The following is a 26043-nucleotide window of genomic DNA, read 5'->3' as shown; positions in this document are numbered from 1 at the left end:
TACCACCCGGGAGAGTGGTTCTGCAGTAGGTATTTTTAATGGCTGCCAATCGATTCCCATCCCAAGAGCCCTTGCTCTGACATCGACAATGTCATATGCTCCATCAAAACTGCCAGAGCAGCAGTCTTCACTCCGGCCAGCAGCAAATTAATTCCCCTGCATGAAAAATACCTTAGTCGATGCTTACCCCTTAATCAGCCAACTCATATAAAAATCGACAGCTCCTCTGCATGCAGAAAGATCTGGTCTTTATATCAACACATAATCAATGTGTGAACAAGATTATCTTCATTTCATTATTATTATGGAGCAAAATATTCATTGAATGGTTGGTGGACACTGGCTTTTGCTCATTTTTAGAGAAAATAATTGTATTATTGTTGATACATCAGTTATTCTCAGAGAATTGTGTCATTATCTTCATGATTAATAAGAAATTGAACTTTTTTTCAAGCATTTAACTTTGCTTACTGCGCAATGTACAAATAAAACATTTTTTAATGTCAGTTTTCATAGAAATGTCAGCCAACTTGCATAGCGTTCAACACCACAAAAAATTCAACACACTAATCTTAGGTTGACTAATAATTTCCTTAAAATTGTAAGTAAAATCAATGTGGTCCCAAATGTATAAGCTGCACTACTAAGTGTTTGCACGTCTTAGTCAAAATTTAATTACATTTCAAAGCAAAAATCTAATTGAGAATTGATTTTAAAAAAGACTATACACTTGTATAGGGGGGAAATTAGTGATATTACCCGAATTTACTATTAAAATATAGTGCTTTTGGATTTGCATTATATTTATGATTTGGGGTAATATATGGTTGACCCCCAGTGTCTATGGCAGGTACAGCACTGGTACTTTAGGCCTAAAGTGGGAAAAATGTTATGTTATATGAATACTTATTGAAGCAAAAAAGGTTATCTAATACCAACTGGGCCTGTTAACCCTCATATGGTTCTCATTTCCTGTTTACACTAATGGTATTTGGGGTCAATATGACCCCAAAATTGAAAGAGTAATTGTAAAAAATATATACATTTTTAATCATACAAATAATATATATTTTTTGTTTGTTTGTTTACTTCTCATCTATACATTAGAGCTGTGTTTTGGGAGATATAAAGTACTTTTGTAACTATTTACCACAAAAAAATCCTCAACTACACCATTAGCTTGCATGTGAAATATTACATTTTCATGAAAAAGCACTTAAATGATGATCTAAATTTAATTTAAGTTGTTTCTGGATATTGATCTAGGTGTTAGGTGTAGAATTATGCCATCTGCTGGTTAGAGAAAAACTTGTAGAAATTACAGTTTTTGAAAAAAAAAAAGTGTAATGACCATATATATCCAGCAGAGGCCCATAGAGATCCATTCATTTTTCTGGAAGTGGCTAACTGCTACTCTCACAACTTTTCTGATATATATTTTGTAAATATGAGTGGTGGGGTGTGTGTGTGAGAGAGAGAGAGTGTGTGTGTGTGTGTGTGTGTGTGTACGTGCGTGAGTGAGTGAGTATGCTCGTTCCACATTGCATTTGTGCTCTAGTATCAAGCCTTCATTTTTGTGTGGCCATTTTCAGATTTATGCAGGATTTATTGATTTTATTTGCCAATTTCTATAAAAATGCTCTCTGTAGCAGTCACACATGTGTGTGTGTGTGTGTGCGTGTGCATGTGAGTGAGCATGTCTTTTCTACATTGCATTTGTGCTCTAGTACCAGGCCTTCATTTCTGTGTGGAAATTTTCAGATTTATAGATTTTTTTTGACAAATGAAAAAAAAAATAGAGAGATTTTTTCGCATTTCCCATTCATTTCAATGTGGGGTCGTATTGACCCCAAATACCAGATAAGAACAACCGAATCAACCCCAGGTTTTTTTATGTGAATATAGATAGAAAATGTAGAAAAGTCACAAAATCTTATTCCACTAAGATGAAGGGAACCATTTTTTTTAACTAAGTAAAAGTTGAATGGGGTCATATTGACCCCAAGGACAGATTGAGGGTTAAAAAATGTATTTGTATTTATTAATAGTTGCTAATTCCCAAATCTAGGAAACTGCATTCATAATGGGTTTCAACGGGACTCAACCAGGCTTGATTACTGCCAACCCTGTTCAATTAAATCAACGCTTAAATAGAACTTTTTCAACAGAATGAAGTTGGTTACCCAGTAACACACTATTTAAGAAATTCCAGAAATTATGAGGAACAAGGTGACTGAAATACATTAGTCTGGAAAGGGTTACATAGCTATTTCAAAGCCACTTGGACTCCAAAGAACCACAGAGCCATTATCTAATTTCTAGTCAGATGAGAGTTTAAAGGGGGGGGTCTAATGCTATTTCATGCATTCTGAGTTATTCACACTGTTAAAGAGTTGGATTCTCATGCTAAACATGGCCAAAGTTTCAAAAAACGATTTGGACGTATGACGGAGTATTTCTGTGCCAAATACATTCCTTCCGAATAAGTTTCGGAAAGTTTTTTTCTAGCATGGCTCTTCATGACGTCATGAAGAGCGGAATTCCTTGTATGGGCACTTCTCCCGGAAGAGCACATGCACACAGCAAATAGAGCGAGAGCGAGAGTGCACACCCACCAACATGCTTCATTCGAGTTACGTAAGTCGTCAGCACCGCTGCACAGGACTCGCTCCAGAAGAATGTCACCAAAGAAGTGTGTTTTTGGATGTGAGGGAAAGAGAACCTTGTTCAACTTCCCAAAGAACCCAGCGTTAGGTGAACAGTGGATGCAGTTTGTTTTTCCAGGACAGCAACAGAGTTTTGCATGTGTGTGTTTGTTCCCATCATTATAAACAAGGCCCAGTTCGTAAAACTGCATCAAATTTCTGTGTTTTGTTGGCAATCGGCGCACAAGTGCTCGGGACTCTTTAGCTCCGCCCACAGCACGCCTTCAGGAGCTTGGCTGTTTTGAAAGAGAATCGTAAAGCTGTATCTTTCTTTTATAAATCTGATAAAACTAAAGACTCTTCTGAGATATGAAGGATGCAATACTACTATATAGGTACACAAGATCAACATGAGATTGGCAGAAATGTGTGTTATGTCCCCTTTAAAGGGGTCATATGATGCGATTTCAATTTTTCCTTTCTCTTTGGACTGTTACAAGCTCTTGGTGCATAAAGAAGATCTGTAAAGTTGCAAAGACTAAAGTCTCAAATCCAAAGAGATATTCTTTATAAAAGTTAAGAGTCAGCCACACCTACCTAAAACGGCTCATTCTAACACGCCCCCACATACCTACGTCGCTCTGTGGGAAGATTTGCATAACGCCGCCCAAATGTTCACGCAAAGAAAGAAGGCGTAACTTTTATTCTCGCTGTAGTTTTGTTGTTTCTGCTGCCATGTCGTAAAGACGCTGTGTGCTTCGTTGTAAAAGCGAAACTACTTTGTTTGGTCTTAGAAACAGAGGACAATATCTGCTTCGTCATGCCTGGAGCTGATCCGTGCTGGTTGCTGAGGAAATACTACAACTTTACGCTGTCGATCGCCGGATCGGCTTTCACCGTGGACAAAGCGGAGTCCAACCCAGAGTCGTCACATGTCCTTCCGGACGCTCCTTCGTCAAAATCGCCCCGCCGTTCTCAAGCCCGCGCCTCTGCTCACTCTAACCCTCCCACCGTTCCTCACTTTATCCCCCGGCCTCGGCTCACTGTAGGCCGCGATGCTTGGCGCTGTTTCGTTGTGAAAGCGAAACTACTTTGTTTGGCCTTCCAAAAATTAGACACGACTAGAAATCAGTGGTTAAGTTGTATTTACAACACTGTTCCAGAACACTTCAACCCAAATATTCGGATGTGTGCAGCACATTTTATGGTTTTATGTTTACGCGGTGCGGCGCGATGCAACGCAACGCGTAAAAAGACAGTATAAGTCATTATAATCCATAATTATGTCCCCACTGGATGCAATGAATGCCTCGTTTATAATGGGTTTTCATGTTTTTGAATCATCACTCCGGCCTGACAGGGCATCATCACAATGTGGCAAGGGGCGTAACATTTCCGTCTCACGCTTGAGGTATTCGGCCAATCACAATGCACTGGATAGCTGGCCAATCACAGCACACCTAGCTTTTTCAGACTGATGAGCTTTGTAAAAATTGACGCGTTTCAGAAAGGCGGGGCATAGAGTAGAAACAATAATGTACAGTATGTGGAAAATAATGTGTTTTTTGAATAAATAAAGTTATTGTCTATCAAAAAAAGAGTTGGATCGCAATTGCCTAAACGAGTCGTCAGGAATTTGAATCTTATTCTGTTTAATCTTATTCTGTTATTCTTATTATGTGTTACTTCGGCTGTACGTCACAAAGTAACACATTTGCATAATGTCCGCCCATCAGACTCCGGCTCAAATTGGTAAGTTACAATTCCTGAATGATGATTTCAAAAGAGATCCAAGGCACAGGAATAAGTCCACCTCTGAAAACTAAATTTTTTAAGTGGCCTAGTCAAAGTAATGACTCAATTAATTCAATTAAGACGCTGTGGAAGGACCTTAAATGGGTAGTCCATGCTCAAACCCTCCAATATGGCTGAATTAAGCAGTTCTGCAAAGAAGAGTAGGTCAAAATTCCACCACTGCACTGTGAAATACTGATCCCCAGTTGTCGGAAGAGTTTGGTTGCCATTATTGCTGCTGAATGTCAGTAGCGTGTTTAGTCACCACGCAATTGTGTGGAGTCGAGGGGCCCCCAAAACTCTAAACATGCCCCTGCTAAAGGTGGCACAACCAGATATTAAATTTAAGGGGTAAATTAGGGTCATAGGTGACAGAACACTCCCTTTAAGGAGCGGATTCCAGATGCTACACAATCAGAAACATGAAACAAAAGAGGTGGAACTGGGGGAGGGATGGTGGGCCAGGCCCGTGGAGTGGAGGAGGGCCTGGAGACTGTGGCAGAGCAAGCGACCAGGGCGGAGCCGCCAGAGCAGGGAGCCAGGGAAGAGCAGGCAGAGCAGGGAACCAGGGTGGAGCAGGCAGAGCAGGGAACCAGGGTGAGCAGGGAGCTAGGGTGGAGCTTAAGCCCACCAGGGAAAAGCAGGCGGAGATGAAGCCCACCAGGCCAGAGCTGAAGACCACCACTGTGAACCAGGTGGAACTGTAACAGACAGCACGGAGAGGTTAAAAACGGTCTCTGCAGCCACAACATTACAGGCAGACAGGTCAGAGAGTTCAAGAATTGTCTCTTTGACAGGACAGGTGAAAATCTCAGAGATGGCCTCTTTGGCTGTGACAGGGCAGACTAGGGGTTCAGCAACGACCTCTTTAGTCGAGATAGGACAGGCAGGAAGCTCACAGGCTGGAGCCAACACAGAACTGAGCTCTGTGGCTTGAGTGAACTCTGGCACAGAATCACAGACTGGAACAGGCTCTAGAGCAGATTCATTGGTTGCAGCAGGCTCTGGAGCAGACTCGTGAACTGAAGCGGATTCTTGGACTGGAGTGGGCTCTACAGATGACGCCGCTGCCTCCTCAGAGGAAGTGTGTATGGCCCAAACACACCAGATAGCAAAACTCATTATGGGGAATGCAGCAGCCAGAGGAATAGCTTTAGGGACTTCAGGACTTTGAAGCATTGAGAGACCGCAGTGCTTGAGAGTGCTGAGGCCCTTGGAATGCCAGCTACTCTGGCTGAAAACAGCGGTGGGTCCGCCAAACAGGAAACCAGTCTCAGACGCCTTGTGCCCACCTTAATGACTTCGTGCGGCACGTTCATGATACCCAGGAACACTGAAGTGGTATCCATGATGGCTGAAGACTCTGGACTGGCGACCATCCTGTGAAGAGGCTCTGGACTAGCAGCCATCTTGTGAAGAGGCTCTGGACTGGCAGCCATCCTGTGAAGAGGCTCTGAACTGGTGGCTATGTTGGGCCGAGGCTCTGGAGTGGCTGCCATGTTGTGAAAAGGCACAAAATGAGAAGGTATCTCTTGCTCCAGAACTGACTGTCTCTCCCTGTGGGCTAGAAAGTCCACAAACGCCCCAAAAGACAGGTGCTTCGTACCGAACCTCCTCCAAGTGCTGATGGGCTCATCAAGGGCATAGTTGAACAAGTCCTTGAGAGCCACATCGTTGTAGTTCAGCTCCTCCGCAGCACTCCTGAACTCCATAGCAAATTCCCTCAATTAAGTCCTGCGTTGATGGAGGGAACTTAGTATTGCTACCTGAATGCGTTGGTAGAGTGGACTGTAGGTAGTGGAGGCTGGTAGCTGGACTGAGCCCATTCTCCGCTGAGTCCTCATGTGGCTGGCTCATTCTGTCATGGTAGGTTAAAGGGATGAGGCGAGGACTCAAAGGTGCAGGAAGAATGGGCATTTTATTAATAATAAAACAAAACAAAAACTAACAAATACTACCCTGAGAGGGAAAACAGGCAGCCAGGCCAGGACAGGGCACAGCACGGCACGGCACAACACGTCATGCCAAGGCAGAACAAGACAGGAAACAACCAGGGTACATACGAAGCACATACATACAAACAACAAGCCAGCACAAGACTACAAACACAAGGAGAATAAATAGGGAGCAAACAAGGAGGGTAACAAAGGAGACACGAGTGGAGTAGATGAACCAATAACCAGATAACAAGAAGGGTGAGGTCAAGACAATAGACAGGAGAGCACATGGCATGAACAAACACACGACAAGCCATGTGCTCAAACAAGGACATAGGAATGCTAAGGGGTTAAGTATGTATAAAAGACAAAAAAATAAATACAAAGAAATGAAAATATGAAATTTTCCTGCATGACACAATTTTGCAAATATTTAAGTAAATGTACTCTACGAAAGCTCACATACCTTGTACAAACAGGGCTGATGATGGTCTGCCAAGTCTCGTAGGCAGCAATTCACATATGACTTCCTGTACAATGGGATTGAAGGAAGCGTTCATCAGAAATAACTCCCACATGGAGAGAGATGAGATGGAGTGATTGACTGCGGACACATGCTCATCTCTGCCCAGAGGACCATGTTCCACCGAGATGGTGAGGACTGTTCTTCCACCCAACAGCCACGTCATGACATCCCAGGATTCATCAGTGCTGCAGTTAAAGTGAGCCTCACTGCCTCGTATCACAGTAGCATTCTTGGGTTCTAGATGGATAAAAGAGGCTACAGCTGTGAAGAAGAGAGACACATTTGAATAAATTGTAGACAATGGCATTTTCTGACATGACACACATTCTTTGTGTTCAGAGGTATTACTTTAAAAAATCATTTCATAGAGACGATGATTTGAATATCCAAATATCCATCTTCTTTGATAAACATTTTTTTCAATTTCTGATTTATTAACTGATCTTTCTGATTAAAACAGTAAATTAATAAATTTAAAAGAAAAAGGTAACACTTTAGTATAGGGGACCAATGTTCACTATTAAGTTGCTTATTAGTATTCCTTAAAATTGGCTGTTTATTAGTACTCATAAAGCACATATACTGCATGACCATATTCTACATCCCTAATTATACCCAACATCACAAAATTATGGCATTTGAGGCAAAAGTTGTAGCTAAAATGGTTTGTTAATAGAGAGAATTGGACCTTAAAATAAAGTTTACTTGGTGTAAGTGCAGTAATAAAAAAGAGCTGTGATAAAAAAAAAAATGCTGAATTTTCAGCAGCAATTACTCCAGTATTCATGTAAGCCGGTATTAATGTACATTCCACTTTAATCCTACAGCAATTTTTCTTGGAAGCAAAGTCATGTAGTAGTTGAATAATCACACAAGCCTTTACTTAGCAGATGACACACTCACCTTGGATTACACACAGCTGGAGGATGTGGCCATGCATATTGCCAGAGAAACAGTCAGGCCATTGTTCTGTGCAGCAAGGACACAGTAGAGAAAATATTTGCAATTGACACAAAATATAAAATTGTAGTGAATTTTAACCCTGTTTACAACATGAGCTACACACACTGAGAATGGTGCAGTCAAACTTAAACAACTTGCATTAAAGTTGGCTTGCACATAACACGCTAACACATTTCTAATATTCAAATCCGTTAAAGGTTTTTAGGCTGCATTAAATAGGACAACCGGAACTGGGAACACTTCCCATAACACCAGATGTACTTGCTATCTTTTGGCATCTACGCTAATATTAGTCTGTTTCTTTCTTATTCCGAGGTCACTGTAGCCACCAGATCCAGTCTGTATCCAGATCAGATGGTCACTGCAGTCACCCGGATCCAGTACGTATCCAGCCCAGATGGTGGATCAGCACCCAGAGGACCTCTACAGCCCTGAAAGACAGCGGAGACCAGGACAACTAGATGAGCCCCAGAGACAGATCCCCTGTAAAGACCTTGTCTCCTAGACGACCACCGGGACAAGACCACAGGAACCAGATGAGTCCTCTGCACAATGTGACTTTGCTGCAGCCTGAAATTGAACTGCTGGTTTCGTCTGGCCAGAGGAGAACTGGCTCCCAGACTGAGCCTGGTTTCTCCCAAGGTTTTTTCTCCATTCTGTCACCGATGGAGTTTTGGTTCCTTGCTGCTGTCGCCTCTGGCTTGCTTAGTTGGGGACACTTTATTTCCAGCGATATCGTTGACTTGATTGCACAGAGACTATTTAAACTGAACTGAGCTGGATGATGACATCACTGAATTCAATGATGAACTGCCTTTAACTGAAAATGTAGTGTTTACTATTGTCATTTTGCATTATTGACATACTATTTTCCTGTTTAATACTGTAAAGTTACTTTGACACAATCTGTATTGTTAAAGCGCTAAATAAATAAAGGTGACTTGACTTAAAGTGTTGCAAAATATAGTCCAGATGGGTACGTTTATCATACTATTCTAATAACCAAATACATTTTGTTGAATTGTGTATTCTTTTGGAATTACATTTATATAAATGTTCTACATGTTTAATATATATTTTAATATATTTCATATTAAGTCCAGGTAAAAAAAAATGGCGATAGCTTGAAACTTTTTAAATATATGTTACACATTACATAATTCACATTACATTTTCATTCCTGTAATAGACTAATGGAAATTATCCTGTCCATAATGAAAAATTAAAGCCAGTATAATAATACTGCCTCATGTACTGTATAAGTGGTAGATGACATGAAATACTTTTGAAAAGTATACATGTTGACTGATGCTCCATCCAAAACTTTCAAATTATTATTATTATTAAATATACACTTGTATGAGCTCAACTGAGAAACTATGTGAGAAAGCACAATAAAAATAATTTCACAATTTTTACATTACAGTATGACATGTGGGGGGAATTTGCATAATTGTCATGAAAATTAAATAAAATAAAATTTGTGCAAAATATCAATCCCTGTTTTTTCTCTTCTGAGTTTAGGATGGAAAAAAAACACCCAACAACTACACATGGGATTTTTCCCACATTGTAGCGAATGAGTCTATTGCTAACACATTATCTTAAAAGCTCATGACAACATATGAACAAGATACTGTTTGACCTTAACATTTTGAAATGGATCACCATTTCCACTTATGACCCTCATTTGTCCCACTTATTAAAGAATTTATGTACCAAAACACATCACAAAAGTGCCACTTGAATTACAGTTCTTTCTGCCGTATTCTTACCTTGAATATTCCAGGATGGTTTATACAGTATTCCAGAGAGGCTGAACAGAAATCATTTTTCCCACAGTCAATACAGTAACAATTTCTTGGGCACTGTGGGATTCAGCCAAAACTAGCCAGTTAAATATTACTGAAAGCAAAGCAGCCTTTTTAGCCTTGAACTGACCACTGCAAATATCCAACAGTGACTCACAGGCTGCAGTGAATATTGTCGTCATGGCCTAAAATAATGTCTGAAATGTGCTGCTATTGTTAAGTCACATGTGAGGCCCACTCCTTGTCTTCCATTCACTATCTCTAGGGAACCTCTTTAAGGTCCCATCCTGTTTATTGAATTGGCACCACCCTGGTTGAACATTTCTGCTCTTTAAATACACACAATGTGTCAAGAATAGAACATAATGAAGCAGACAGCGCCTTTAAAACGCACTCTTTATTGGTAAATAAGGGACTTTCCAACCATTCATTTCTGTCTACATACAAAGTGCATTAGAACTGCCAACTGACTACAGAGAATGGCTTCCAGCAAGTACTGACGTCACACATTCAGACTGAAATCAGACACAATCGACTGAAAAAGGAGGGAATTGTGACTGATGTCCTTTCAGTGTTAATTTTAACTTCAACTTCACTGTGGTTGTAAGTAACTACAATTCAACATCTTAGAACCATATTGTGTAGTCTAATTGAAGTATGTACTAGATGAGTTCAGTTTATTTTTAGCATTGTTGCAAAGTGTGTCCAAAATATGACTGGTAGTGTACTTCACAATATAAGACACAGAGAGGTATTTGTAAGTATTAATTTGAGTGGTTTGGCACAACTATTTGGGAGTCTACAGAATAAAGTCACAAAACGTTAGTTTAAAAGTAGTAGAATACGCTATTTTCTATATGTACAGTAAGGAAAAAAGACATCCCTTTAAATTCACTTGAAACTCACCACTTAAGCTGAAGCAACTCTAGCGTAAAAAGGCATTTTGCAACCTCAAAAAGGCACATTTATTGGGGGGGGGCTTGAAGCTGGAGTCCTTAGTGCATATTGTCCAGTGCAGTGGTGTCACATTTGGCTTTGGCAAAGCTGCGGTGAAGGTATTTGTGGGCGATTTTCGATGACTCCAGGGCAAGTGGGGTGTCACTTCAAGCTGAAATGTAAAGCACAATGTAAGTGTGTGTGCGCGGTTGAGCGTTCATAAACGCGATGCATCAAAAGTTGTTCAATAACATCAGGATATTCCCCCAATTATGCTGTTGATTGCCACAAAAAAAGAAGAAAAATAACAGGGAAAAAAAGGAAAAATTTGTTTATAGCAATATGTTTACAATATTGCAGAGTTTAAATCATACACTCTATAAAATGCTGGGTTAAATACAACCCAGTGCTGGGTAAAATAGGGACAAACCCAGCAATTGGGCTGTTTTGACCCAGCGGTTGGGTTACTACCCAGATGGTTGGGTTAAACATTTAACCCAACCACTGGGTCAAAACAGCCCAATTGTATTTAACACAGCATTTTTTAGCGTGCAGGCGTCATTTATAGTGCAACCCACGACAACGGCCAATTTTGTCCTCTGCACTTTATGAATAGCTTGCGGCAGGGTGTATCTAATACATAAGGATCATCTCCAATTGTAGAGAAGATTTTCATTTCATTTCGTTAGTGTGTGTCATTTTTTATGTTTTGCCGAGTGAACATTACACTTGTTATTAGTTTCCGAAAGTGACAGCCGCAATATTCTCTCGCAGCTTTCAGATGTATCTATCTGTTTCTATGAAATCACAAAACAAATGCACCACCACCCTTGACATTCACTGACGTAAACCTTTGGTTTATTAAAAAAAAAGTTATTTTATACCGGGTCAGAACCCTCGGTGCAAAAAGGGCCAACAATGATCCATGCATTTATTCACTGACCTATAAAATAACATAAAATTACCTATAAAACCCTGAGACGGACTGCGTCAGAAATATGGATCAAATGAAATATTTCACAAGATCATGTGAGCATTTAAAATGGTCAACAAGAGTCATTTCCTGCTCAAATCACAGTGTAATGAGAAATTATACGAAATGAACATCCCATTGTACTATTAAAACTGTTGTTTACATGCTTTTTGAATCATTATGTTATTCATTTCATCAATACATCACATGGACTACTCATCAAAACAGTAAAAGCTCATGCTAAATTATTTGTGTGTAATTCATATTTATGAGTTAAACATCTGTCATATTTGACTTCACAACCAGCACGTCTGTGTATTTATTTGTGCTTCAGCCCGCTTGCCTGCTAGGTATTCAGTGTAAGGGCATTACTGTAAATATATCGTTTGGCCATTTATACAAATATCTATTTTTACTTTTGTACAAATTTATATAATAATACATAATGTTGTTATATAATCATAATCTATCATAATATAATCATAGATCATATTTATAATGCCAAAAACATCATGATAAAAACATATTTGAAAATTTTTACTTCTTTTATAGCTGTATTTGACCATTTGCCGGTGCTGCTCTAATGTCTCTCATATTACTCTATGGTCTCTCTCTTTTCAAACTGGAAGATACAATTGGTGCCACCTTGCGACTCAAGACAGTAAGACATTTATTTGTTAAGTAGCCGTGTAATAAATGGGAACGTGTATAGCCACCTGGTCATTATCACAAAATAAATCCCTTTGCTTTGCTGGTCACTCTGTTGTGGTTTATTTTGAGACAACGATCAGCTGGATGTAAATTATCCCTATTAACAATATATTATTATATACCTTCCTAGTAAATCAGTTTTTTTGAGGTCCACTGATAATGTTAGTTTTCACATTTTCAATCTCTTTTATGTCACCATTTCCATAGCATTAAACAGCCAATTTTTACTGTTATACCTTTAAACACCCTCTTTCTGTGTTAAATGAACAAAAGTATTTTGAGAAACTTTAATGTTACTCAATAGAGTATCAATAGAGCTTCTTGTTTAATAAAAATGTAAGCTATTAAAGTTACAGTAGCTTTTCATAGTAGGCTACTCAATGAACTCTTCTATCTTAAAAGATCAATATAAATCTGTGAAACTGTGAGATCAAAATAAAGGAGATCTTAATGCTACAAACACAGCCAGTCAAGTTAAGCCAGTATGATTTAGGAAATGTAAGCATGTCATTTCTGACAGGATCTTCCAGCTGTCCTTGGTTTTATGTCACCATTTCCATAGCATTAAACAGCCAATTTTTACTGTTATACCTTTAAACACCCTCTTTCTGTGTTAAATGAACAAAAGTATTTTGAGAAACTTTAATGTTACTCAATAGAGTATCAATAGAGCTTCTTGTTTAATAAAAATGTAAGCTATTAAAGTTACAGTAGCTTTTCATAGTAGGCTACTCAATGAACTCTTCTATCTTAAAAGATAAATATAAATCTGTGAAACTGTGAGATCAAAATAAAGGAGATCTTAATGCTACAAACACAGCCAGTCAATTTAAGGATTTAGGAAATGTAAGCATGTCATTTCTGACAGGATCTTCCAGCTGTCCTTGATGCACCAGACTGACCAATATCATCGGTCCTAGACACTTGCGTTTTATACTCTAGCAAATGGTATCCTACAACACCACCAAGTGGCAGAGAAAACCCTATTACCTGTGTGGGAAAATCTGGGTCCAGAATCCTCTGCTTCAGGACACTAGTCTTCCTGTGAATGACAGCAATCACACAGTTAACTGCATACCGTCCCTAGATGTGCCATAAATGCTTCCTGTATAACGTGTTTGGCTATAATCCCAATTCATTATTCATTGTTTTGGTGTAGCCTGGCTCCTAGAGGTAAACTATGCAAGTCTGCACCAAAAACTATGTAACTGAGTTGTTAATCAATCAAAATGCAAGTGCATAGATTATACATTTTAATCATTTTGTTATTTTCAAACAGCATGAGCAGTATTGAATCAGTTAAACGTTACTAAATTATTATGAGAATTGTATTTTTTTTGCAAGACACAGCTTTTTTTCTTGCGACGCATCTAGATTATATGGGAATAATCTGTATATGCCGTAATATAATTAGAAGCAAGGCATCAGAGAGTTGTACACTATTCATTTTTCTATTTTCAAAATGATCAAATAAATTCTTTTTTTGGATGTTGTTGATTAAGCTTACGTTGTATTAAACTTAGAATATTCCTTTAAAGCCTGCTTTGTGTGGCCAATACACTACCATTGTACACTATAACATCTCTTCAACACTGACTCTCACTCGCTGAAAATACCCAATGCTAAGATAACTGAAAAACACATTACAGCATTTCCTTTTTACTCCACATCAAAACACCATTTCGAACCAATGTGCATTGCATGCTGATGGTCTTGCTCAACATCTGACAGAGGTTCTTAATGCAACAAAATCATGATTAACATACTCTTTGACGCATACTACTGAGCAATGCACTTTCACAGTCATGCATATATTCCATAAAAAAGACAGGAAGACCATAAAAATAAAACTGAAGCCCTAAACCCCAACAGTATTTGGGGCCATCCAGATGTATGATGACGCTGCCATGTTAAATTATAAGTTGATAAATACTTTTTATGTCTTTATTGAACACACTGACCCAGAAATTACCATGGCAAGCATTTTAAACTGTTAAAGTGTTCAATAAAAATCGTATTTTTGAGGTATATGTTTGATCAAGTTAAAGCTGCTGTAAGTGATGTTAGCCGTCCTGCTGCTTTCTGCCGTAAGTGAATTAGATCCCCATTATCTCTTAAAGGGATAGTATTTAAAAATTAAAATTCTGTCATTAATTACTCACCCTCGTGTCGTTTCAAACCCATAAGACCTTCGTTCATCTTCGGAACACAGATTAAGATATTTTTGATGGAATCTGACGCAGCTGACACAGAACAGCATACGCTGTTTACGTCCAGCTGATATTCTCCAAAATGGCGCTAAAGGGTGACGTGGAGGAGACAAATTGTTGAATAAAGTCTTCTTTTTTTTTCACACGCACAAAAAGTATTCTCGTAGCTTCGTAAAATTACGCTTGAACCCCTGATGTCACATGGATTATTTTACAGATCTCCTTGCTACGTTTCTGGACTTGGGAACATTTCAGTTGTGTTGCTGTCTATGGGAGGGTCAGACAGCTCTCAGATTCCATCAAAAATATCTTAATCTGTGTTTTGAAGATGAACGAAGGTCTTACGGGTTTGAAACGACATGAGGGTGAGTAATTATTAGAATTTTTTCATTTTTGGCTGAACTAACCCTTTAAATTACATATTCTGTTTCCAAACCTACCCCCTAAATACTTATCCGCAAATCTAATGTCAGTAAACTCCAACATGCAAAATGACTGACAGGTAGAACGGCATATCCAAGATTTCTGAAAACAGCTCTCAGATTCCATCAAAAATATCTTAATCTGTGTTTTGAAGATGAACGAAGGTCTTACGGGTTTGAAACGACATGAGGGTGAGTAATTAATGACAGAATTTTTTCATTTTTGGGTGAACTAACCCTTTAAATTACATATTCTGTTTCCAAACCCACCCCCTAAATACTTATCCGCAAATCTAATGTCAGTAAACTCCAACATGCAAAATGACTGACAGGTAGAACGGCATATCCAAGATTTCTGAATGGCTAACATGTGGGCACTTTAAAGCAAGTCATTTCACTTGTGTTCAATTTTATTTTTCTTCTAAGGAATTTCAGAGAAAAACCTCAGTCAAAGTTGATACTGGATAGACTGGTGTGATTTCTCAGGACAGCTATTTCAGTGGCAGATAGCAGGGACACTTGCAGCAGCTTTAATCACTGTAACAGAGAGTTTAAATTGCTTAATTTTTTTTCAAGCAATTTAGTCACACAAATATGAACCCAAAACTTATTCAGATGCAAGTGGGTAGTCCAGTGGTTCTCAACCTCCCTGACTATGCTCAATATTATAAAATTTAAGGGGGTCTGAATACTTTCCGTACCCTCTGTATATCTCCAGGGTTTCTGAACATTTTCAGGCTTTACAAAGGTAAATTCTAGACTTTTTAAGACCATGTAAAGAAAATATTATATTAGACAATTTAGACAATATAATAAAAAGACTAGTATATACAGTATATCTCCAGGGTTTCTGAACATTTTCAGGCTTTACAAAGGTAAATTCTAGACTTTTTAAGACCATGTAAAGAAAATAAATAAATAAACTGAAGGGAACATAATATATCAATATGTTCTCTAAATGTAAATATCTAGGGAGCAGAAAATGAGTTTTGAAAATTGTTGAAAATTAGCAACACTTTGAACGGATTACTTTTACAAAACAAAATGCTTAAGGCCTGAATACCTGTGCTCCCAACCATCAGAAGATGGAAATAACTTTTACTGTACTTTCTGATCACACCGCTAAAAAAAGTGATGTTCTTCCTCAGTATTATTTTGTGTTTTCCAGTGCAAATGTTTAAAGATTCTTAAATCAATATACATACATTGAGACACAAAAAAATGGCATAAGATAAGCAGTCTTGTTTTCTGTGAAATTGATCAAAATTAAGTTTAGAGTTTAGGATTAAAACTAAAACAAATATCTGCCAATAGGCTTAGTTTAAAATGGAAAACATACCTCATTAGCAGATATTGTTCTTGTTTTAACCATAAACTCACTTAATTTTGTTCAAATTTTCAAGACTTCATTTTACATTTGCATCTCAAGTAAATGTATCTTGATTTAAAGCGTTTTAGATATTTCTATTGAAAAAAAAAATGCTGAGGAAGACAGGAAGGAATTTTTTATTTTTTTGCATCAAGACATTCTCCGATTTAAGACTTTTTAATGGAAGGGCAGATTAAGAATTTTTTAATACCCGCAGAAACCCTGAAATTAAATTAAGAAATTTGATTTCAACTTACATCTTGATCTCGAGCCATTTTAGCATATTTTAAAACCTTGTTTTGTTTAACTTTAAATCATTTTAAGCCATATTGCGGTCCCCATGGAAGTGTGCTGAGGCCCCTAGGGGGCCCCTGGTTGAAAACCACTGACACAGTCAATCTGAAAGATTTGGAACACAGCTGATGACATGCACCGTTGCCCCTGACCTCCACCGACCACAACATGCTGAAACAAGCTGAGAGTACCTCTGAGGCTTGCTCCTCTTCCTCCTGCGATGAAGGAATTCAGTATTAAAACAGAAGATAATGCATCAATGTATGTCTGAGTGACACAAACAGCTACAGAGGGAGGTTACGCTACACCCAGATTGAATTCTCTGAGCGAAAACTACATGAGGACGAGCAGTGGAAGAGAGTTTGAGGGGACGTGTGTGTGTGTGTTTCCACAATAAAGAAAGATCCTAAAAGTGACAGCCACTGGAAAGAACTTCCATGATTTCTGCTCCTGTAACATAAGTGAGGGGTGGAATGACTGGACGAAGGAAAAGAAAGAAAGAATTCTGAGAAAGGAGAGAGAGGTGGAGAGCTAAGCAGCATGTGTGGATGAAAGCCAGGTGATGATCGTGGAGATCGTCTGCAAAGTTCACTGCAAATGAATGTGCAAAAAGCTGAAGTGTCTGTAACCTTGTCACAAAAAAGGCACGTAGCTGGTTAGTGCACTTGCTTCAACACACTGAGTAGTGCTCACATGGGTGATGTGAATAAATCTGACCCGCAACCTTTCCTGATCATGTGCCATCTTTGCACAACATCATTGCTTTAGTATTCAAGAGATTCATATTAGTCAGGATTATTTGTCTTTGTACTTAGTAGCATTTATTTTTTTTTAGAAACTGTTAATGTGTCTGTCAGTGTATAACCAAATGTAGTTAAATAATGCAGAACATGCACATTATGTATACCTATGAAAATTAAAATAAAGAGTTGTAGTGTTTCAAAATTTTTGATTACTAACATATTTTTCATTTGAGGTAGTGTTTGTTTAAGCTTTTGGGCTGTGTTTCTCACTAGGTAAAGAATAAAACTAAAAACATAAAAAAAATTGTCATATTAACTAATACAATTCTCAGGTTATGACTAATAATAAATCATAATGGAAATGGAATATAGGCCCAGGTGTTATTTTAATTCTAATTACCACATCAAGTAGTGCAAATATTTGCTCTGATGATGATTTGATTAAAGATTTTTTTTCTAAATGTGATGCATTGTGCAATGTGAAATTTGGTTAATGGTTTGGTTCGATTTGAGTATGATTTATAATTCTTTAAAAAATATGTACCGTTCAAAGGTTTGGGGTCTGTAAGATTTGTTTATGTTTTTGAAACATGTCAGTTGAAACACGCTCAAGAAATATGTCTTATTATTAAACATCTGATGAATATTTTGGTGGAAACGTTTGGTTCTTTGATGAATAGAAAGTTCAAAAGAACAGCATTTATTTGAAATAGAACTTCAAATGTATTGTCTTTACTGTTACCTTTGATCAATTTTATGCATACCCTTACAAGCTCAACCTTTGTACTTTTGATAAAAAAATAACATATAATACAGCAGGAATAATAATAGCAATTACAATCAATTATTAAATTAATAAAAATGCAGTTACACTTTATTTGACTATGTCCTTGTTACGGTGTAATTGTACATTCATGTACTGAGTAATATTAATTATCAGAATGTACTTACTATAGGGTAAGGATTAGGGTTTTCCTTAGGGTTAGTTGCATGTAATGATGCATAATTTACCTTTTTAGACCCCTGTTTTCTAACTAAATAAGGTCAATTTATGTCATGTTATATAGGCCTACATTAATCACCGATGGGTTGGAGTGAATCACTTACGTCTCCGAAAACAGAGACAAAATCTTAAAGAAAAGGAAAAAAAAAACATGTATCAATCTACCTCAAGCTCTCATTAGCAATTTCTTCATTTATACCTATATTGATCATTTACTGTATATACTGTATATATATATATATATATATAAAGAAGTTCAGTTGAAAATCGTATGCATACAGTACACTCACGTTAAGCCGTATGCACTATATAGCAAATCTCAACTGCTTGATTGTTATATCATCGAAAAATGTTCATTATATCGCCCAGCTATATATTAAAAGTTGAATATAGAGTACATCCGGCTGTATCCACATTCATACATGTTCTATATGTATTTTAGGTAACACTTTATTTTGATAGTCCACTTTAGACATTATATAGGCCTACATTAATCACCGATGGGTTGGAGTGAATCACTTACGTCTCCGAAAACAGAGACAAAATCTTAAAGAAAAGGAAAAAAAAAACATGTATCAATCTACCTCAAGCTCTCGGAGCTCTTCTTCCTCCTAGAGGGGAGAACAGACTGAATCAGATGAGAGGAACGAGCTAAAGCTGAAAAGAGCAACATGAGAGACACATGCAACTGGACAAAACGATGGAGAGAGAAGAACGAGACTGGCAGGAGGCAGCTAGAGGAGAGAAGTCAAACAGGAGGTGAAAAGGAAGAATGAAGGCGGAAAATCAGTGGCCAAATGAGGGGGGGAATGCAAATCAGAAGCACAAAAATGAGACAGAGAGACACTTCTCATCAAACCCAAGTTACCTCAGACACCAACTCATCTTCTGCCTAGAACAAACAGGTGGGCAGAGAGAAGAAGGGATAGAAAGAAGCTTTTAACTAGCTGAATTTAGACAAAAGAAATAGAACTGATAAACTGAATTCAGTACTTTCCAGTTTAGTGTTCAAAACACACCAGACTGTCATTGAACAGCAGGTGTGCTATCTGATTTCATTCAATACCTATATTGATCATTTACTGTATATACTGTATATATATATATATATATATAAAGAAGTTCAGTTGAAAATCGTATGCATACAGTACACTCACGTTAAGCCGTATGCACTATATAGCAAATCTCAACTGCTTGATTGTTATATCATCGAAAAATGTTCATTATATCGCCCAGCTATATATTAAAAGTTGAATATAGAGTACATCCGGCTGTATCCACATTCATACATGTTCTATATGTATTTTAGGTAACACTTTATTTTGATAGTCCACTTTAGACATTTTATTAACAGTAAGTAACTTTGCAACTACATGTCAACTAGCAGTCATTAAAATAATAGTAGACTGTCTGCTTAATATCTTCTAACACTTTATTTTGATGAACTGCAACATACTGACTATAAGAAACTTTGCAAGTATATGTCAACTTATTCTACTAACCCTAAACCTAACCTTACAGTCTACTCTGGCAGTTAGTAGACATGTAGTTACAAATTAATGAGAATTAGTTGACATGTAATTGCAAAGTTACTTATAGTTATTAGAATGTCTAAAGTGGACTATCAAAATAAAGTGTAACCGTATTTTATGCTTATTAAAGCTGGATTTTCAATAAAAATAACAATATAGTGCAGGATTTTTGTCTATGTTTGAATTTTGACAGGTGGGCATTAAATATCAGAATGAAGTCTGATATTTAATATCAAGGTAAAGCTAAAAGAATGCCAGTAAGTAGTAGTAAATTGAATCAGTATTTCACACTGACACGATGATTAGAGTGACCACTTGGTTATTGCTCTGTTCCAGGACAGCAGATGTGATTTTGCAGGGATAATGCTATTTAAATATTGATGATGATTGCATGATAAAATTATTTAAATTGCTAATATAATTTTTATTAATGGTGACCGGCTCTGTGACTGGCATGCATTTTGCCTAGGTTTGAGTGATACAGTGTAATTTACTCCACGGGACCTTTTCAGTCTGCTAAATATAATGAACTGAATAACAGGTTATTAGGTAAAATCATATTTTATATTAAAATAAATTTCCTTAACTAGTGAACTAAAGATGATTCATGCATGTTGTTGCAGTACCTAGAAGTTGTTAAAAAACTTTTTTTTGGGGGGGGGGGTTGCGGGATGTTGTGATGGAAATAGGGCTGGCCGATAAATCGGTAACGATAATTATCGCGATATACTTTTCCTTGATAAAACGATATGAAGAGTTCGATAAATGTTCGATATAATGTTTATGAGCCAAAAGCGGAACGAAAGAGCGTGACTCATTTGAATTGCGCCACTCGGAGCGTTTATCCGCTCGCAGCAGATGCGTTTACTCGCTGACGAGTCTCGGTCACGCGAGCACTAAACAGCGCTTTGAGATCCAGTGTGAAGCGCTTGAGTTTAGCAAACAACTAAAAAGACTCGCTGATTTAAACTAGTTTAAAGGCTGATGAAACAGCGCTGACAAACAGGAGAAACACTGTGTGCAACCATACAGTCAAAAGGCTTTTCAATCTATAAATTGCCATCATTTACCATGCATTGTCTGGCATACAGTAACCATACAGTAACACTAACTGCACTATGGTATTGTGTCAGAAATGTGGGTACTTGTATCGAATTTTATTATATTATTAATGTAGACCCGTAATAAATGTATTAAAGGAGTAATGGAATATAATTGCAGTATTTTTGTGATTAAGCTATAGCATGTGTGCATTTAGCCTGATACTAAATTTTTAGACTACTGTTTTTCATACAAATACCTAAAAATCATATAGTTATATTTTTACTATGGTATTGAGATGTGCTATATGGGTTTTTAACTGTGTTTATCATGATCTAAAAGTATGCTTCTATGGAAGACCAATGATTAATAAAAAATTTTTTTAAAAACTCAAAAAAAACTAACATTTTTACAGATGTTACTGATTTTGATAATGAACAAAAATGTACATCTGCATCCTAACTCAAACTACTACTACTGCCAAATGTGCAATTCTAAGAGACAAAAAAACGAATATTATTATTATCAGGCAACACAAACCTGCGTCTTGATTTGAAACAATATCACTTTTAGAACATGCAGAAACGAAGAAATTTATTTTTCTACTAAGATATTTATTTTGTTAAGGAAAATTAGTGGTCTGGTTTCTACAACTTTCACTTTGGAGAAAAAAATCTGGCTTAAACTTGAAAAAAATAAAGATTTGACATTTATTGTGATAATTATCAATATCGACTGATTTGAAAAAAATTATCGTGATAATTATTTTGCCCATATCGCCCAGCCCTATGGAAAACATTTCAAGTAAAAGGCTTTTAAAAACAGAAAATGCATCCATGACACCTGTAAAGCAAAGGCAAACGGAAAATGAAACACAGGCAAAACCCAATGCAAATGTGTCGCCTTCCAAGTGAAAATGCTTTCTGAGTTAATGACTGACTAAAAGAAGCAGATGGTACACATTAAAAAAAACACATGGATGCAAAATAAATAATAATAATAATAGAAATGTTGTCAGTCGAGATGAGAAGGAATGGATGGGAGAGAACAGTAGAGTTACAAACACACTCCAGATCTACAATCTGTTCATTCTAGAATAAGAATCACCTCTGAGACCAGATGGTTGTCCTCAACCTGAAACAATGAGTAGCGAACATTAGCTTTTTCTTTAATAATCTTTCTGACTGAAGGGTTTCATTGTATTTTTTTAGCTGTGAATAAAAAATAAAGAGGGATTAATCAACCTGTCAGTTTTTGATGAGAAATAATTTAAAATAAAAATACATAAAAAAATAAATTATAAAAAATTTAATAAATTAAAAACATACTTTCCCATGGTATTTGAAATGTTTTAATGATTACTGGATCTTTTGTTTATATATATTAATAAGCAGTGGCGGCTCGTCGGGGGAGGCACAGCTTCCCCATAATTTTGAGGTGAAAATGGGAGGAGGACAATTTAATGTTAATAAAATTCACAATTCATTTCAGTTCATGTCTCAGAATGTGTATTTTTTGGGGGGAGAGCTGAGCTCTCGTGCCTCCGTTGGTAAAACAAAATTAGCCAATCAGCATCGAGTGTTCACTTTCTGCGCTGAGGAGTGTTGAGAAAAGAAACCTCGTAGGGGAGGCTAGCCTCCTTCTGATATCAACCAATCAGCACAGAGACGTAAATTACGTGATATTAGTTTGAACGTCTGCCGCTGCACTGATAATGTACCAAGTACTTATGATGAGCCAGACCAATACAATGAGTGTGCCTCCCTGTCCCTTTGGCCAACAGGAACATTTTCATTTTGATTGCCAAAGGAAACATACTGCAGTCCAATAAACCAGAAGCAGTAATTTAACTGCTACAAGAGATGTCACAGACTACCATGAATCTTCTTGAAGTGTAAACACTAGGGCCATTATTGTTAGAATTGCTTCTTAAGAGAGAGAAAAAATAGATTTCAGTCTTACCCTGTCCTCTTCTCCTTCCTCCTGTGAGTCATAGAAGAAAATAAATAGTTCAGTTAGAATAGTAATGTACATAATTATAAAAGAATTAGGTTTAAACATTGCTTTCAAACACATAGTAATAGTTTAATTACTATTACAATTACTTTTAATAGTACTGTAATAGTGTTGTAAGGTAACAAGTGAACACAATAAAATCATACTGGAAAACATTTATATAATTATATAAATAAGGAATGGGTGCTTTGAATGTTATAAATGTATTAATTACAATATTCATTATCCAAAACATACCTATCTATCTATCTATCTTGCTTAAGTTGTTATATGTGACCCTGGAGCACAAAAGCAGTGTTAAGTCGCTGGGGTATATTTGTAGCAATAGCCAAAAATACATAGTATGGGTCAAAATTATTGATTTTTCTTTTATGCCAAAAATCATTCGGATATTAAGCAAAGATCATGTTCCACGAAGATATTTTGTAAATGTCCTACTGTAAATATATCAAAACTTGAGTTTTGATTAGTAATATGCGTTGCTAAGGACTTCATTTGGACAACTTTAAAGGCGATTTTCTCAATATTTTAGTTTTTTTTGCACCCTCAGATTCCAGATTTTCAAATAGTTGTATCTCAGCCAAATATTGTCCTAACAAACCATACAACATTGGAAAGCCTATGTATTCAGCTTTCAGATGATGCATAAATCTCAATTTTGGAAAATTGACCCTTATGATGGTTTTGTGGTCCAGGGTCACATATAAGTGTTCATGAATAATTGTTTAAGCACTTTTTTCTTACCTGCTCTTCCTCCTCAGCTGGTTTTCTCTAACAAAAATAAAGAAAAATTACATTAGGCAGAAAAAAAATATTTACTGAATAAACACCATATAATTTAAAGTCACGCTGTCAACAGAAAACACTAGCAGGAATCAAACTACAAGAGAGGAGATGGTAAAGCAGGGCATTAGATGTTAATTTCAGTTGCATAGGTGAGATTACAGATAAACCTTCAAAAAAAAAACCTGGAGGTTAATAGATGAAGCAAAGGATGAGATTATATGGAAGAAGAATGAGCTGCTATAGGAAAACAGATGATGTTTGAGGAGGAATGAGGGTTAAGTAGGAGTTTTGTTGGTCAGTTACACTCTCTTCGTCCTCTTCTGCGATATCATCTCGAGCATCTGTCTCTGCTTTCTTGCCTAGATCATCTTCTTCCAGCTCTGCTATGCGTGCATCTCCATTCTGCTCAGTCTCTACGATTTCTTTTTTCTAGAAGAACAAACAGCGCATACCAGGAAAAGAGAAATTAAAAGCACAGCATCTGCTAAGGCACTGGCATAATGAACCACGGGATCCTAGGAAGTTTTAAAACAGGTCCCTCAGGATGAAAACAGGCGTGAGTTAATGAACTGGAGGAACATTCACCAGTGGAATAGTACTAAGAAAGAAAAAGGGTTTGTTATATTAGACGTTGGGAATGTTGACATGGAAAATGGACATTATCAATCAGTTTGCAAAGTTGAAAAATCCACAAAAGCATATTTCGATCTTTCAAGACAAAACATTGGAAGAAAAACGTTTCCCTCAAACAAGCATTAGGGTAGTAATAAGTAATACGGTTGTAATTACATAGCTGTAAATGCAAAGTGAAGTTGTAAGTACATGTAATTACAGAGTTGTAACTGCATAGTCATTTTTTTTTTATATATACCTTTGAAACTATTTCAAATATAAACATTAGTCAGGACAAAATAAACAATATTTCTACATTTTAAGTCATTCAAAATTGCAATCATTTCAACTTAAGTATTTGTGAGAAAGCATACACAAATGCAGTCGATTAACAGGAACAGCATGCTCCACATGGAAAGGTTTATTTGTGGCTATGTTTGGAATGGAATATCAGCAATGTACATTGTACTGCCTGCTATTTTTAAGGTAACACTTTACAATAAGGTCTCTTTTGTTAAAGGGATTCACGCAAAATTAAAATTCTGTCATCAATTACTCACCCTCGCATTGTTCCAAACCTGTATGAGTTTCTTTCTTCTGTTGACCACAAAAGAAGATATTCTGAAGAATGCTGGAAACCAAACTGTCGCTGGTAGTGTGGAAGTCAATGGCTACCAGCAACTGTTCGGTTACCATCGTTCTTCAAAATATCTTCTTTTGTGGTTCTTTTGGGAACAACATGAGGCTAAATGATGACAAAATTGTCACTTTAATATTAGTATGCACTAATGAACAACAATAATACAGCATTTATTAATCGTAGCTAATGTTAATTTCTACATTTACTAATAATTTTGTTTTATCAAAATATCTGTTAACACTGGTTAATGCAATGTGAAGTAATATGGACAAACGATGAACAACTGTATTTTTATTCATTAACACTGACAAAGGCTAAATGTTGTGTATCCTAATCCAAACATAGCCTAAGTGTAAAGTAAGGTTGAACAAAAACCTAGCTGAAACTAAAAGCAGACAAGGGGCATACAGTAAAGTGCAGTACGGATGTGTCTGGAAATGCACTGAAAGTGAATGGCAAAAAAAGAGAATATAAAAAAAGTTCAATCAGATATTACTGTTGTGTCATCATCAAGCTGTTCCTCTGTGCCAGATCCATTATGAAGCTTTTGTGCATTTTCAGCTTGTTGTGCCTCCTGCACCAAGAGAGATTTTTATTAATACAATATTCTACATTTCCTCTCACAAGGAAATGTCACTCTACTGATGTTTATCCATTCATTGCCAAATACTCTTCTGGTAATGTTTTGTTGATCTGGTGAATGTTTTGTTGATCTGGTTGATCTGTTCATCTGAATCTTGTTTTAGAGGATTCCAAAAGGTTCCCTTCTTGGGAAGCTTTACTGGCTTTTGCATTTCAAGTAATTTAATATGATTTTTTATGAGAATTTATATTATTCTACACGTTAGGAGAAACATTAAGGTGGACAAAGAATTAAAAAAAATATATATATATATATATCATTTATATCATTTATTATATATATCATTTTACCCTACATCTGTATTCTGCATTACTTCAACATTTGATAATGTCTTTCAAAGCTATATTTTGGTGGATGGCAGTTACATGACTGGGAACCATAGGCGGAAATCCTGGGGGGGACAGGACACCACAACCCCCCCCCCCCCCCCCACCGC

At 36.9% G+C, this 26043-nt stretch overlaps 2 protein-coding genes across 3 annotated transcripts in view; both read right to left on the bottom strand.

The window, feature by feature from the left end:
* LOC107567573 (immunoglobulin superfamily member 5-like) overlaps window positions 1–9720 on the bottom strand; it is a 38428-nt gene extending 28708 nt beyond the window's left edge. Inside the window, exons 1-3 of the mRNA XM_016253264.1 lie at window positions 9641–9720; window positions 7806–7871; window positions 6843–7163 (exon numbers count right to left, since the gene is read on the bottom strand). Of these exons, the coding sequence (XP_016108750.1) occupies window positions 6843–7163; window positions 7806–7842 (358 nt within the window). The 5' untranslated portion in view covers window positions 7843–7871; window positions 9641–9720. The remainder of the gene's footprint in view (window positions 1–6842; window positions 7164–7805; window positions 7872–9640) is intronic.
* A 339-nt stretch (window positions 9721–10059) lies between these two features.
* Window positions 10060–26043, bottom strand: part of LOC107567578 (SH3 domain-binding glutamic acid-rich-like protein) — a 28357-nt gene continuing 12373 nt past the window's right edge. Inside the window, exons 4-10 of one of the 2 annotated variants that reach the window (XM_016253272.1) lie at window positions 25461–25538; window positions 24016–24141; window positions 23671–23697; window positions 22873–22893; window positions 16783–16806; window positions 13287–13338; window positions 10060–10784 (exon numbers count right to left, since the gene is read on the bottom strand). In XM_016253272.1, the coding sequence (XP_016108758.1) occupies window positions 13330–13338; window positions 16783–16806; window positions 22873–22893; window positions 23671–23697; window positions 24016–24141; window positions 25461–25538 (285 nt within the window). In that variant the 3' untranslated portion in view covers window positions 10060–10784; window positions 13287–13329. The remainder of the gene's footprint in view (window positions 10785–13286; window positions 13339–16782; window positions 16807–22872; window positions 22894–23670; window positions 23698–24015; window positions 24142–25460; window positions 25539–26043) is intronic. The other variant, XM_016253273.1, reaches the window with a different exon arrangement.

This window comes from Sinocyclocheilus grahami, unplaced genomic scaffold, assembly GCF_001515645.1.
Source record: "Sinocyclocheilus grahami isolate Dianchi unplaced genomic scaffold, SAMN03320097.WGS_v1.1 scaffold1170.1, whole genome shotgun sequence".
Taxonomy (NCBI): domain Eukaryota; kingdom Metazoa; phylum Chordata; class Actinopteri; order Cypriniformes; family Cyprinidae; genus Sinocyclocheilus; species Sinocyclocheilus grahami.
This window is presented reverse-complemented; position numbering and strand designations above follow the sequence as displayed.